The sequence below is a fragment of the Triticum dicoccoides genome, chromosome 4B (genome assembly GCF_002162155.2).
Source record: "Triticum dicoccoides isolate Atlit2015 ecotype Zavitan chromosome 4B, WEW_v2.0, whole genome shotgun sequence".
Classification (NCBI taxonomy): Eukaryota; Viridiplantae; Streptophyta; class Magnoliopsida; order Poales; family Poaceae; genus Triticum; species Triticum dicoccoides.
In genome coordinates this window covers 99,334,185-99,348,864 of record NC_041387.1, presented here as the reverse complement: position 1 = coordinate 99,348,864, position 14,680 = coordinate 99,334,185, and the positions used below count along the sequence as shown (strand labels likewise).

Below are 14,680 nucleotides of genomic sequence, written 5' to 3'. Positions count from 1 at the left end.
TGGAGTTGGGTATTACACCGCAAGGTGGACCGAACCAGGATAAACTGTTGTGTCTCCTTGTCTCTTCGAGTTCGTCGCTCCAGGCTTAGGAGAATTGCGAGTAAGCAGGCTAGGTAGGTTGAGATTTTCGCACGCACCCCAGAGTTCGAACCTCTCAAGGGTTTGCGGAACCCGAAATCCGACAGTAGCGAAGGAATCGCTCGATCGGGTTCAGTTTGTTTGGGAACGTTGCAGAAAATAAAAAAATTCTACGCTTTCACCAAGATCAATCTATGAGTTCATCTAGCAACGAGAGAGATGAGTGCATCTACATACCATTGTAGATCGCGAGCGGAAGCGTTCAAGAGAACGGGGTTGAGGGAGTCGTACTCGTCGTGATCCAAATCACCGGAGATCCTAGCGCCGAACGGACGGCGCCTCCGCATTCAACACATGTAAGGTCAGGGAGACGTCTCCTCCTTCTTGATCCAGCAAGGGGGAAGGAGAGGTTGATGAAGATCCAGTAGCATGACGGCGTGGTGGTGGATGCAGCAGCGATCTCGGCAGGGCTTCGCCAAGCGTCTGCGAGAGGGAGAGGTGTAGCAGAGGGAGAGGAAGGCGCCAAGAGCATGGGTGTGTCTGCCCTCCCTCCCCCCCTCTTTATATAGGGCCCCTAGGGGGGGCACAAGCCCTAGGAGATGGGATCTCCAAGGGGGGGCGGCGGCCAAGGGGGTGTCTTGCCCCCAAGGCAAGTGGAGGCGCCCCCACCCCTAGGGTTTCCAACCCTAGGCGCACGGGGGGCGCACCAGCCCACCAGGGGCTGGTTCCCCTCCCACTTCAGCCCATGGGGCCCTCCGGGATAGGTGGCCCCACCCGGTGGACCCCCGGGACCCTTCCGGTGGTCTCGGTACAATACCGGTAACCCCCGAAACTTTCCCGATGGCCGAAACTTCACTTCCTATATATAATTCTTTACCTCCGGACCATTCTGGAACTCCTCATGACGTCCGGGATCTCATCCGGGACTCCGAACAACTTTTGTTTTACTGCATACTCATATCTCTAGAACCCTAGCGTCACCGAACCTTAAGTGTGTAGACCCTACGGGTTCGGGAGACATGCAGACATGACCGAGATGCCTCTCCGGTCAATAACCAACAGCGGGATCTGGATACCCATGTTGGCTCCCACATGCTCCTCGATGATCTCATTAGATGAACCACGATGTCAAGGACTCAAGTAATCCCGTATACAATTCCCTTTGTCAATCGGTACGTTACATGCCCGAGATTCGATCGTCGGTATCCCAATACCTCGTTTAATCTTGTTACCGGCAAGTCACTTTACTCTACCGCAATGCATGATCCCGTGACCAGACACTTGGTCACATTGAGCTCATTATGATGATGCATTACCGAGTGGGCCCAGAGATACCTCTCCGTCATACGGAGTGACAAATCCCAGTCTCGATTCGTGCCAACCCAACAGACACTTTTGGAGATACCCGTAGTGTACCTTTATAGTCACCCAGTTACGTTGTGACGTTTGGCACACCCAAAGCACTCCTACGGTATCCGGGAGTTGCACAATCTCATGGTCTAAGGAAATGATACTTGACATTTGGAAAAGCTCTAGCTAAACGAACTACACGATCTTTGAGCTATGCTTAGAATTGGATCTTGTCCATCACATCATTCTCCTAATGATGTGATTCCGTTATAAATGACATCCAATGCCCATAGTCAGGAAACCATGACTATCTGTTGATCAACGAGCTAGTCAACTAGAGGCTCACTAGGGACACGTTGTGGTCTATGTATTCACACGTGTATTACGATTTCTGGATAACACGATTATAGCATGAATAACAGACAATTATCATGAACAAAGAAATATAATAATAACCATTTTATTATTGCCTCTAGGGCATATTTCCAACACAGTTAACAGCCATTGATCGATCGCTCGGGTTTAGTAACGCTTAGCCTGCAGTGCAATCACTCGGGTTCAGTTAGGCAATGCCTCACTCGGGTCCAGTTAGAGCCCAACGCCTCACACCCATGCGCGTGCGTGTATGAGAGAAACGCGCAAACCTCCATGCATCGCTCGGCCCCGACCACCCACCGTAACCGGGAACACCCCGGTATTTTCCTCACCCTCGCTTCTACCATGATTTTTTCCGTCATGGACGGCCCAAAGAATGTCATACAGTTGCGTCTCCGGCCCGCTCAGGACGAAAAGCCCATTTTTTGTCATGATTTTTTGTCATAGAAGTAGGAGCCCATCACATCTATGATGATACCGGGTTTTGTCAAAATTATCGTCATAGAAGTGTCATAAGTATGACAGGAAAAAAAATCGTTCGGCCCAAAATGTCATGGATGTGTCATTTTTTTGTAGTGTTGGGTCGGCATTTCTACCATTGTACTTGGAGTTCACATAGTTCATGTTGGAATTGCTGTCATTCTTTGCCATGAGATGTAATAGATGGTCCGCGAGCTTTGTTTTTTTAATCAAATTGCATGATTGGTCGCCGGTTGACGGTACTGAAATCCGTTAGTAGCTGCAGCACTACCAGATGTTCCAGAAGGGATCACACACGGGGATTTTACCCATGTTCTAGAGGAGCATCCACAGTTGTATCCACACCCAGAAAATAGAGGTCACCAAATCATGGGAGATCACACTCGACCTTCTTCCTCGGCTTTGACTGGACGCCTTGTCGGTGTACTAGAATAGGGGTACCCTAGTACCCCGAACTTGTGCACGGGCAGTTGCAGCACCCCGCGGCAAGGCTTGCCGGGCGAACGCCAAGATCCTCTGTGGTTCCCTTGGAGCCATTCAAGAACAAAGTATTTAAGCTCAGGAGACAAGGCCCCGGCAAGAGGAGCTTGCCGGGAAGGCCAACCAAGGCACTCCAAGGAACTTGCCGCAAAACGCCACGCGCTCCGGCAAGGCAACAAGGCCCCGGCAAGAGGAGCTTGCCGGGAGGACCAACCAAGGTACCAAGAGGCCCGATGAGCGACAAGCTTCCGGACCCGACAAGATAACAGCAGCGGCAAGGCGCTTGCCGCGGCAGGCGGCCACTCTGTGCCCACGCTCCAGCGCATCCACCAATGTGTCGCCCTGGGGGCCTCTCCAGGCGCGCGTGGCGGGAGGCTGTGCAGCCAGCGGTGCGCAGTGGCATGCGGAGCTGACAAGATCGCCATCGTGGCATACGGTGGCGCCCCTAACGGTCCTTTTCTGCACTGTTTGGGCGACTCAGACGGGCATTTAATGCCCTTGTCCCCTGCCGTCAGGGTTAGGTAGGGTGCACTGTACAAGTAACTGTACCAACCACCTCACTTTTTACATTCGTACCCTTCTCTGCGTTGCCACCTGTCGGTGACCCCTTTAGCGTATAAAAGGAGGCCCATGTGCAACGTAGAGGGGGTTCGGTTCGACTGGTTCGTGAGGTTCGACTGGTTGAGAACCCAGAAAAACACTACGCTCTCTCTCTGGAGCAAGAACACCAGATAATCAAACAAGCAGCAGTAGGAGTGTTATCTCTCCGGAGAGCTCCGAAGCTGGGTAAACTGCTCATGTGCTTCGCCTCGATCTGCTCTTCGTGTGATCTCTGCCCCCCGCCGAACCGAAAGGGGCCCGGTCCGTCGGCCCCATAGGTGTTCGTGGATCAGTTTCCCCGACATCTTTGGCGCGCCAGGTAGGGGGCGTCGAGATTGTGTGAACCTGATCCGGCGTTCACACGGCTGGATCTTCATTCCCTTCATCAACATGCCACCGAAGAAGAAGACTTCGGCGGCAGCCGCTCCGTCCACGTCACTTCCGCCACCATTGGAGCAAACGGGTGGTGGAATGGACGCCGGCGAGGAAGCTTATGATGCTGCCAGGTCCAAGGACAAGGCTACACAAACCTCGACGACTGTACATGTTCCGCGCCACTCTCAGGAGGCGCAAGACCAACAGCGTCATGGCACTTGCGGTGCCATACGCATGATAGGCCAAGACCAAGCTGGTGGATCTCGGGGCGCTCAAGACCAGCATGCACGCCAGCGTGCTGGCACGAGCGGGGCACGGTCGCCTGGACGGGATACTACTCCTTCTAACATAGTTAGAAGTCCGAGCACGTCCCGCTCCTCGCGCCGTCCGCCACTGCCACCCACCACTCCAGCAGAAGCTTTGGCGCGAGCTCAACTGCTCCTAGATTACCCTCCGACGTCGGACAAGATCGACGAATGGAGGGCCACCATTCAGAGTCTCATCGGCTACGCTAACGGCGACACTCCACGGCGGCCGAGCGCGTCGCCGCCGCGGCAGGGTTGCCGGGCGCGAGCCAGTGGCGACGAAATGGGTGGAGGTGCAACTACCATGCAATCACCACCCCGAAGGCCAAGATCGCCGACTCGCCGGATCCACCTCGACAGCGACTCCACCGCATCGTCGGATCCACGAGCTCGTCGCGATCAGCACCAAGTTCTTCATGATCGACAACAAGAAGACGATCGAACTCGCATCGAGCACCGAAGAGAAGCGCGACGTCAATCCGACAAGCGCGTTGGGCCCTCTGTTGACATGCATGCGCCAGGGGAACCAGGCGATCTGCCGTACGCGGTAGGTTGCCCTGCGTTCACTCGTGAGCTACGGCAGGTCCAGTGGCCCAGAACGAAGAACTTCAAGCCAGACGTACCGGAGAAGTACGACGGCAAGACTCATCCGTCGGAGTTCCTCAGCATCTACACCATTGCGGTGCAGGCTGCCGGGGGACGGGATGACAAGATCCTTGCCAACTACTTCCCGCTGGTGCTCAAGCCCAACGTCAGATCCTAGCTCATGCACTTGCCGGACAACTCCATATCCTCTTGGGCTGATCTATGCCATCAGTTTGACGGCGCCTTCACAGGCGGACACAAGCCTCATGGCCAGGAGAGTGATCTTCATCTGCTCGCCCAGAAGGAAGGAGAGCCCCTGTGCAAGTACATTCAGAGATTCAGCAGTGTGCAGCACAACATCCCAGACGTCCACCCTGCCGCGGTGATCAGCGTGTTCCATCAGAACATGCGAAACCGCAGGATGCGGGAGGAAATGGCGATGTGCAAGATCAGGGACGTCAGTGAGTTATATGCACTGGCCGACAAGTGTGCACGTGCTGAGGAAGGGAGGAGACTCCCCGGAGAGAATGTAGGAGCGGGAGGATCTGACAGTGAAGATGCTGCCCCGGCAAGGAAAAACCAGCGGCGGAACAACAGCAAGAGAAAAAGCAAAGAGGTGCTAGTTGTAGAACAGTCCGGCAACGGTGGTGGCGCCAAGAAAGCCAAAGCTGGTGACTCCAGCAAGGAGGTTGCCGCGGAGGTGGTGGTCGCCGACAAGCAGGACGGCACCAACAAGCAGTATTGCAAGATCCACCGCACCAAGGGCCATGATCTCCAGAGCTGCAGAAAAGTCGAGCAGCTTGTTGAGCAACAGAAAGCTGAATACGAGCGGCGCGACAAGGAGAAGGCCCAGGAAGGTGCTGGGGGATCCGGCAAGAAACGTCCCGGCCGAGGAGGACGCCGCGGCAAGGCCAAGCAGCGGCAAGGAGATAGACCTCCTCGCGACCGCGACAAGGATGAAGATGACGATGACGATGAAGACATGGATGATGAGGAGACTGATGAGCAGGAGTTCCAGAAAGCCACAGAGGTCCTGTGCGTTGACGGTGGTGCTTCTCTGCATATCTCACACCGTCAGCTCAAGCAGTGGGTGCGGGAAGTTAATGCAGCAGAACCACCAGTCGAGTCACGCAAGCCTCTGAAATGGTCCAACACGCCTATCATCTTTGATATTGAGGACCACCCTGATCGCATAACTGCGGTCGGGTGCTTGCCGATGTTGGTTTCACCAACAATCCGCAACCTCAAGGTCACAAAGATGCTAGTTGACGGCGGGGCCGGCTTGAACCTGATCTCCTCTGCGGTGCTCCAGAAACTCCAGATCCCCGACAGCGAGCTCGAAGAGACCGGTACATTTCAAGGAATCAACCCGGGAAGGAGCAAGCCGAAGGGAAAGATCACGTTACCGGTAACATTTGGCAGCGAGCTGAACTTCAGGACTGAGAGGGTCATGTTTGATGTTGCTGACTTTCCATTACCTTACAATGGAATCCTTGGCCGTCCGGCACTCGCCAAGTTCATGGCAGCCTCTCACTATGCATACAACATACTGAAAATGCCAGGCCCGATAAGTGTCATCTCTGTCCCTGGCGACAAGAAGGATGCTCTTATCTGTGCCGACAAGATCTACCGGGAAGCAGCAGCCGCAGCAAAACGCAAGACACTTGCCGCTGAAGCTCCCGGGGGGAAGAAGAAGACCAAGTCCGGCAAGAGCTCTGATGCCTACTCTGGCAAGCGCACCTCTTCGGAGTGCTGCGCTACCGTCGAGGACGCACCATCGAGCTCCACCGGCAAGTGTAAGAAGGCAATGGCAGCTCCACCTGAGACCAAGAAGGTGCCCGCCAAGGAGGACGGCACTGGTGGTACCTTCACCATCAGCGCCACTCTTGACCCCAAATAGAAAAGCGCGCTCGTTGCTTTCCTGCGGGCGAATGTCGACGTGTTTGCGTGGCAGCCGTCTGATATCCCCGTTGTTCCTAGGAAAGTAATTGAGCACCACCTTGCCTTCTGTCCTCATGCGCGGCCCGTCAAGCAGAAAGTCAGGAAACAGGCAGTGGAGCGCCAAGAATTCATCGCAGAAGAAATCAAGAAGTTGGAAGCAGCAGGCCTTGTCAGAGGAGTGCTCCATCCCACGTGGTTGGCCAATCCTGTTGTCGTGTGCAAGGCTAACGGGAAATGGAGGCTTTGTATTGACTTCATTGATGTTAATAAAGCTTGTCCCAAAGACCCATTTCCCTTGTCGCGCATTGACCAGATTGTTGACTCCACAGCCGGATGTGATTTGCTTTCATTTCTTGATGCATACTCAGGATACCATCAGATCTTCATGGCAGAAGAGGATGAAGAGAAAACCACATTTATCACCCCGTGTGGCACGTACTGCTTCGTACGGATGCCTTTCGGTTTGAAGAATGCTGGTTCAACATTCGCAAGGGTAGTCCACCACGCTTTTGAGCCGCAGATGCACAGAAATGTGGAAGCCTACATGGATGACATAGTGGTCAAGAGCAAGAACAGGGCGACCCTGATTCAAGATTTAGACGAGACATTTGCAAACCTGCGCAAGATCAACCTCAAGCTTAACCCCGAGAAGTGCGTGTTTGGAGTCCCTTCCGGCAAGCTTCTCGGGTTCTTCGTGTCTCAGCGGGGAATTGAAGCCAATCCCGACAAGATCAAGGCCATTGATCAGATCGAAGCACCAAAGCGCGTCAAGGATGTACGAAGGCTTGCCGGTTGCGTGGCTGCTCTCAGCAGGTTTATCTCTAGATCTGCGGTGGAGGAAATCTGCGCATACAGCGCCTAAAGTGAGCCCGGCAAGCCTGAGGCGAAGGATCCTAGTAATGGCGATCTTCAGCCTCTTGTCTTCCGGGGCCACGTTGCTCCAGTCATTGCCGTGCACTATTGGAGCTTGGCACACGGCGGTGAAGGGCTGCGGATTCTTCTCGACGATCCAGCACCACTCCGCTCTCCACTCCTCCCACTTGCTGCGGAGCTCACCCTCCAAGTACGCCTCCTTCTTGCCGACTCTCGAGATTAGGCGATCCCTCCGGCAAGCGGCTCTCCTCTCTCTACCCGAGGTATGAAGAAGTGGCGGAAAAGGGCAACATTGGGGTGGACTCCGACAAAGTTTTCGCACAAATGTGCGAAAACTACCATGGTCAGAACGGCGTTGGGGGTGAAATCAAGGAGGCGGAAGCCATAGGTGTTCATGATATCGCAGAAGAACTCCGAGAAGGGCGGGCAGAGCCCGCAATAGAAGAACAGCGCGAAGAATGGGTACCCGTTTGGAGCCAGTTCCGAAGCAGCGGCCGGGAGTACCCTCGTGCGCGGATGCGCCCACGTCTCCGTCGCCCAAAAGAGGTAGAAGTACTCCCTCAGCTCCTTCACGCCGAGCTGGGGGGAGAAGATCGCCCGCTCCTTCCGCAGCGCCGCGCGCCGCTGCGCCTCGGCCGACTTCACGCCCTTTCCCTTGTCGGCTTTCGGAGCCATGGCGGAGGTGGTGGGGGAGGTCGACGGTGTTGGTGATGCTGGTGGCAATGGGGGGCGGAGCTCTGCTCTCTCGGCTTCGAGAAGAAGGGGGGAGCGGCGGAGGTTCGTGAAGACGGAGTAGTAGCAACCAGTGAGGGGGAACGAACTGCCCCTGTTTCCTCTGCTTATAAAGAGGGACGGGGCGGACGTTTCGCCCTTCCGAATAAAGAACCACCCACGATCTCTCCCACGATGCCGCATTCAACGCGTGCCGTTAGGGGAGAGCGCAGTGGATACGGAGCGAGATTCGGCGTGGCCCAGTCCGCGTGTGCCCGTGCCCTGTCTTGGGCCTGGCCCAACAGCGCTCGGCACCGTGTCTGGCCCAGGCCCGGGGGCTCCTGTCGATGTACTAGAATAGGGGTACCCTAGTACCCCGAACTTGTGCACGGGCAGTTGCAGCACCCCGCGGCAAGGCTTGCCGGGCGAACGCCAAGATCCTCCGTGGTTCCTTTGGAGCCATTCAAGAACAAAGTATTTAAGCTCAGGAGACAAGGCCCCGGCAAGAGGAGCTTGCCGGAAAGGCCAACCAAGGCACTCCAAGGAACTTGCCACGACGCGCCACGCGCTCCGGCAAGGCAACAAGGCCCCGGCAAGAGGAGCTTGCCGGGAGGACCAACCAAGGTACCTCGAGGCCCGGTGAGCGACAAGCTTCCGGACCCGACAAGATAACAGCAGCGGCAAGGCGCTTGCCGCGGCAGGCGGCCACTCTGTGCCCACGCTCCAGCGCATCCACCAACGTGTCGCCCTGGGGGCCTCTCCAGGCGCGCGTGGCGGGAGGCTGTGCAGCCAGCGGTACGCAGTGGCATGCGGAGCTGACAAGATCGCCATCGTGGCGTACGGTGACGCCCCTAACGGTCCTTTTCTGCACTGTTTGGGCGACTCAGACGGGCATTTAATGCCCTTGTCCCCTGTCGTCAGGGTTAGGTAGGGTGCACTATACAAGTAACTGTACCAACCACCTCACTTTTTACATTCGTATCCTTCTCTGCGTTGCCACCTGTCGGTGACCCCTTTAGCGTATAAAAGGAGGCCCATGCGCAATGTAGAGGGGGTTCGGTTCGACTGGTTCGCGAGGTTCGACTGGTTGAGAACCCAGAAAAACACTACGCTCTCTCTCTGGAGCAAGAACACCAGATAATCAAACAAGTAGCAGTAGGAGTGTTATCTCTCCGGAGAGCTCCGAAGCTGGGTAAACTGCTCATGTGCTTCGCCTCGATCTGCTCTTCGTGTGATCTCCGCCCCCAGCCGAACCGAAAGGGGCCCGGTCCGCCGGCCCCATAGGTGTTCGTGGATCAGTTTCCCCGACACGCCTGGACGCCGTTGTGGTTATGCAGCTCGTGGCCACCATCCTCCTCACGAGGAGAAAGATATGTCATGCACCTTGACTACCGACGTCCCTTTCCTCTCAAGAATCTAAGATGCAGGAGCCTCTATTTCCGCCGCCTTGAGCTCGGCATCAAGGACGTCGCAACTGTGGCCACCACCTTGTTGCCCGAGCTACAGCAACAATGTGCGCCTGCTCCCTCGTATTACCTTTCTCGAGGTCTATTCTCGCACTCGTCGTTTCAACCCTACTCGACCCCAGTTGGAAGAGAGAGGGGACATGAGAGAGAGAGGGAGGGAGGTAGAGATAGAGAGGGATGGAGAGAGAGTGGGAATAGAGTAGGGAGGAGCATCCCCAACCCGTAAGAAAAATATGCCATGACTCCTCCGCCAAGAACAACGCAACATCCTTCCACCTAAGAGCCTCGAACACCTTTGCAATTGTGCCCCGCGCCTCTGTGCAATGCTATTCCTGCAATTTGCCTTCGTTATCGGACTGCGATGGGAATCGAGAGAGATTTTTGGACCCATATTGTGTGACATGGCGCTAATATGACGAGATCAATTCTCAATACCAGGTCCACATCAATGCCAAACCACTGTTTGGACGAGTCATGTTCGGTTTGAAAGGATGAGGAACAAAATGTGGACGAGTAAAATAGTTTTCTCTTTAACTTTACTTTTGACTAACTTGATTTTTGTATTTTCATTTATAACATTATGATTTTACTAGTACAAGTACATATTCACTTCAGCATCCATGAGAACATTTTCGTCAGAGAAACTCTAGTTATCCTATGCCATATACTACCTAAGAGAGTGATCTCCAGTAATTTATTTATCTCAACATGCAAACATGCCACATCACCATATAATTATGAATGGGATAAGACTCACCTTAACATGCAACCATGCATGGAAAAAAGACCCATCACCACATGCAACCATGCAAGGGAAAATATTTTTCATTCTATTATTCTATTTATATTCAATAAATATTTTACAACTATACATAATTAAGTATTATAAGTCATATGTATTTCTATTTTTCTTCACGTGATATTAATCTAAGTACTTATATTTCATACAATCAAATCTTACTGAAATATATTGCAATCGATTCACGCAGCAACGCGCGGGGTATCATCTAGTTTATAATGTAACTATCACTTGGCAACTTAAATGTTATAGGTACCAACGAGGCGTTTTGGTGCTTGGGTCATCGGCACCCGCGCCAATAGTAAATTCAAATAAAATAGAGAATGTATTCAAAAGAATCTGAAGGTTCTATACATCAAAGAAGAGGGACTCTCCTAGGTGCTTGCAAATCGCCCTGAGGTGGCATCATAGAATCTCAGTATAAAAATAAGAAAATTGGAGCTCCAAAATGTCCAATGCTGCAACAAGATTCGAGCTCCGATTTTATTTTATTTTTGTATCGAGCTCCTCGGATGTCATCTCAATGAAATAAAATTGCAAGAACCTAGAAGAGTCTCTCATCTTTGATGTGTGAAATTTTCAGTTTTTTTTTTGTATTTGATTCGAATTTACTGTTTAATTCATCCAAGGAGCATCTGAGCTCGGGATCAAAATTAGATTTGCAGGCAACGACAGTATGCATTAAATTGTTGGGAAATATGTCTTGGTTCCCGGGTGTATATTCACCCTATATGGAGAACAAAATAATAATTACAAAAAAGTCAGAAAGTTCAGAAGCATTTTTTGGAATAAACTTGACTTTCTTTTGCACTAGTATATAATTTTTTGCGAATAAAAACATAGACTTGAATTTAGGGCAAAAAATAAAAAAATATTGCTATATACAAGTCACTATTCACACTATTTTGACCTTTTTTTTGCTCTGAAGTCAACGGTTTTTTTTCTTTCGTGGATTTTTTAGGAGTACAATGGAAGGTCAAGTTTATTTCAAAAATATTTTCAGATTTTTTTAGTTTTTGTGTAATTACTATTTTTTTCCATATAGAGTGTATAGACACCCGTAGACCAAACGTCGGCGCACGTAATTTGGCCTACTACATTATTGTCATGCTAGTTGCTAGGTAGTAGTGAACTAGTGACCCGGGCGTCTCCTGTGTTGCAAAGACATGGCGTTTAAGCCCAAAAATAGCATTAAAACCTGTCCTCAAGGATTGTAAGGAAGGGTCTTAGCAAAAAACAAGAAAAAAAATCTGAAGACCAGGTCATAGTGCTAAGATCAAGTCATAATAAGGAATAAAAATCATTTATCTTCTCTGACATGATTCGAGGGGTTAAAACCACAAGAAAAAAATGAATGACATTTGAGCTCAAAACTAAGACCCATGTGAGTATTAAACATTGGAGGAATGCTAGTATGCTATAGCACACTGAGTGAAAAATAGCACTGACTGAAACGCAGCTTAAAGCGACTTAAAAATCTACATCGGTGATGGCAAGATGTCAGTCTCTTTAGAATACTTTAGAAATTATAGTTTCTGAACTATTCCCTTGGTTCTAAATTACTAAATCAGCGACACTTAATTTTAAACGAAGGGAGCAGCAAGGATAAAGTCATAAAGCAATCAAATTCAGAAGCGCAAAGAAGGGAACACAAATTTAAATGCGATAAATAAGTTTCCATTGATTCAAGAAAAAGCACACCACATTTCACCTAGGCCCGCTTATTTCTTGCCACTTGCTAGGCGATTAACCCAAGCAAAGGCACACCAATATTTAGGAAAAGGAAAAGTCCAAATCTCAAAGCACGGCCAACCTGAAGTAAGCAATAAAAATGAAATGAAAACACACTGAAGCATTACAATCAGTAAGCCCTCAAATATTTGCATGCTAATGCATGACATAAACATCGTACTCGACATTGGCGTCGCCGGTCTTCAGGTCCATCGAGTAGGTCCGGGCCTGTGCGTACCCGCGGGCGAATCGGAAGGCGCCGGTGCCGCCGGTGATGGGCATCTCGCGGACGTCAGCATACGGGTTGTTGCGGCCGAGCACGGTGAGCGAGCTGCCGTTGTAGGGGCCGGAGGTGAGGACGAGGTTCATGGCCTGCAGGAAGCCCGTTGACGTCTGATCTGCTCCTATGTACAGTCCCTGGGCCCGTCCCACGGCCGCTGACCGGGGATCTGGCCCAACCGTCAGCGGGTCGTCCATCACGTACACCGCCCCAAAAAGGGTCTGCAACGGCACATTCTTCGGCCCTGCCACCCGCATCGCGGATGGGGACGCACCCGTCGAGCTGTCGTGGAAGTAGAAGTGAAGGTGTGTCGGTGCCAATGGGTCGGCCCCCGGGCGACGCCCATGGGCTAGGGCCCTGTTACCGGGCCTATGGGCCTCACTCACCGCGGACAGCACCGTGATGAAGAGAACAAGAAGCATCACCGCTCCCTTGGCCATCTCTTGAGCTAAGTAAGTAATGTGTGCTACTCCGTAGATGCTATTACGTGTGTCTGTGACTTGTGCTCTTTCATGTGTAGGTCACCAGCTATTTATAGTGGATGGAAGGAGCGTAAAAGGAACACAAGTGACACGTGGCGCGCAGCAATTGGGATTCAGAAGGCTGCTCCATAAACGGGAGTGGTAGCAGGGTAAAATGGGCACCGATGTTAATGGTGGTATGCAGCTGGGGAGCACGATGCAGAGGATCAATGGTTATGATGTTACTTGTGGATTGTGGTTTTGGTGGATCAACAGATTTCAGCTGCCGGTGGCGAGTCAACTATGGGGAAATATTAATCACTGGGGTGGAACTCAAATCGCCAATGGCTCACAGCTTCTATGGAGGATGAATACTTGGCAACTGGCAAATCCATGGATGCTCGGTCGGAGCTAGCTAGGATTGCTCTTTTTATTTTAATAGTTTAGATTGCTTACCACATTTGTCATCTGGTGTTCCGGCAAAAAAGGAAAATTGTCATGTGGTGTTCCCGCAAAAAAAAGAAAAATGCCATGTGGTGGTTTGCTCTTGAGATGTAAAAGAACGGTACCTGAGTTATCGAGCCCCGACTGGATAGAACGAAAATTCTGTATTTTCTTTTTTGAAGTTCAAAAATTATGTATTTGTTGGTAGACAAGCTAGGGTGCAGAATGTTGGTCATCGCAGCATTTGTGTAGTGGGCCGATCCTGTGGTGCTTGGCTTCCACGCCGGGCAACCAGAGCTGAGAAAACTCAAAAAGCACTGGTGCATGCGTGCCACCGGCTGGCCAGCAGCAGTGCGAGTCGCTCTGGATGGATCACGGATGAAAGCAGAGCTTTTTTTTTTTTTTTTGCGATAGGATGAAAGCAGGGCTTGATATGTTGTGCTTGCACAGTTACGTAGATGTTTTTAGCTTGCAAAATAATCTTACATTATAAGACGAGGGAAGTACTAGCTAGTGTCTCGAATCCGATTCGCAGCAAAAAGAAGATAAAGCTGAAACATTCATAACAGTTGCACTTGTACTTTTGTTATTCCCGGGTCTTCCTCAACCCCGGTTGCATGAAATACTTCTTAAATACCGGTCACTTAAATTTGCAAAACAATCAGAAGAGATGCATTTGTACTCACGAAAAAAAATCGCTCATCTTTTGAAAGAAATGTAGAGCCACCTTTCCTCTACATTTTCAGATGTAAATGGCTTTGGTCTTATTATAAAAAGATAAAGGCATTATGATAGAACACTTGCCGTCTTCTTCGGGCGACAAGGCTAGGCTTTGTCGCCATGCGTGTATGCTGGTGAGATTCAATGTTAGATGCTTCAGATCGAATCAAGAATTCAACGGAAATGGATGTGGCTCCAGAGCCCTGGTCCTCAGGGGCACGTGCACGTTCCGGACTGTCATCAATAAGATCAGGCAGGCTTCAGTGGGGTGCGGCGACAACGGCGCGTCAACGGATTGTTCTGATGGCACTAGTGGTCATTCAGTGGTCCAAGAACCTCGATGTAATTATTATGTTGAGTTGCTTTCTACTTCTGATGAATTTTTAGACAAGGTCTAGATCCTTTTCCAAAGAAAAATACATATGTTTTTTGTTTATAGAAACAACTTTCCATAAGTGTGTAGCCATGTGGTCGAGATTCTGAGTAATAAGGGTGCATATGACACCTTATAGCGAAGGTTGTGGACTTGTGGTACATGGACAAAGTTGACATGCCAAAGATCTTTTAATATGTTCAACCGCCTCTAAGGAGCATGGCCCAATTCTATGTTAGGAAGGCGACGAGGA

At 51.2% G+C, this 14,680-nt stretch overlaps 1 protein-coding gene across 1 annotated transcript; it reads right to left on the bottom strand.

Moving 5' to 3' along the window:
* Positions 1–12,073: 12,073 nt before the first annotated feature.
* LOC119293411 (dirigent protein 22-like) lies at positions 12,074–12,919 on the bottom strand. The gene has a single exon (XM_037571900.1). The coding sequence runs from the start codon at positions 12,867–12,869 to the stop codon at positions 12,306–12,308; it is 564 nt and encodes a 187-aa protein (XP_037427797.1). The 5' UTR covers positions 12,870–12,919; the 3' UTR covers positions 12,074–12,305.
* Positions 12,920–14,680: the final 1,761 nt, after the last annotated feature.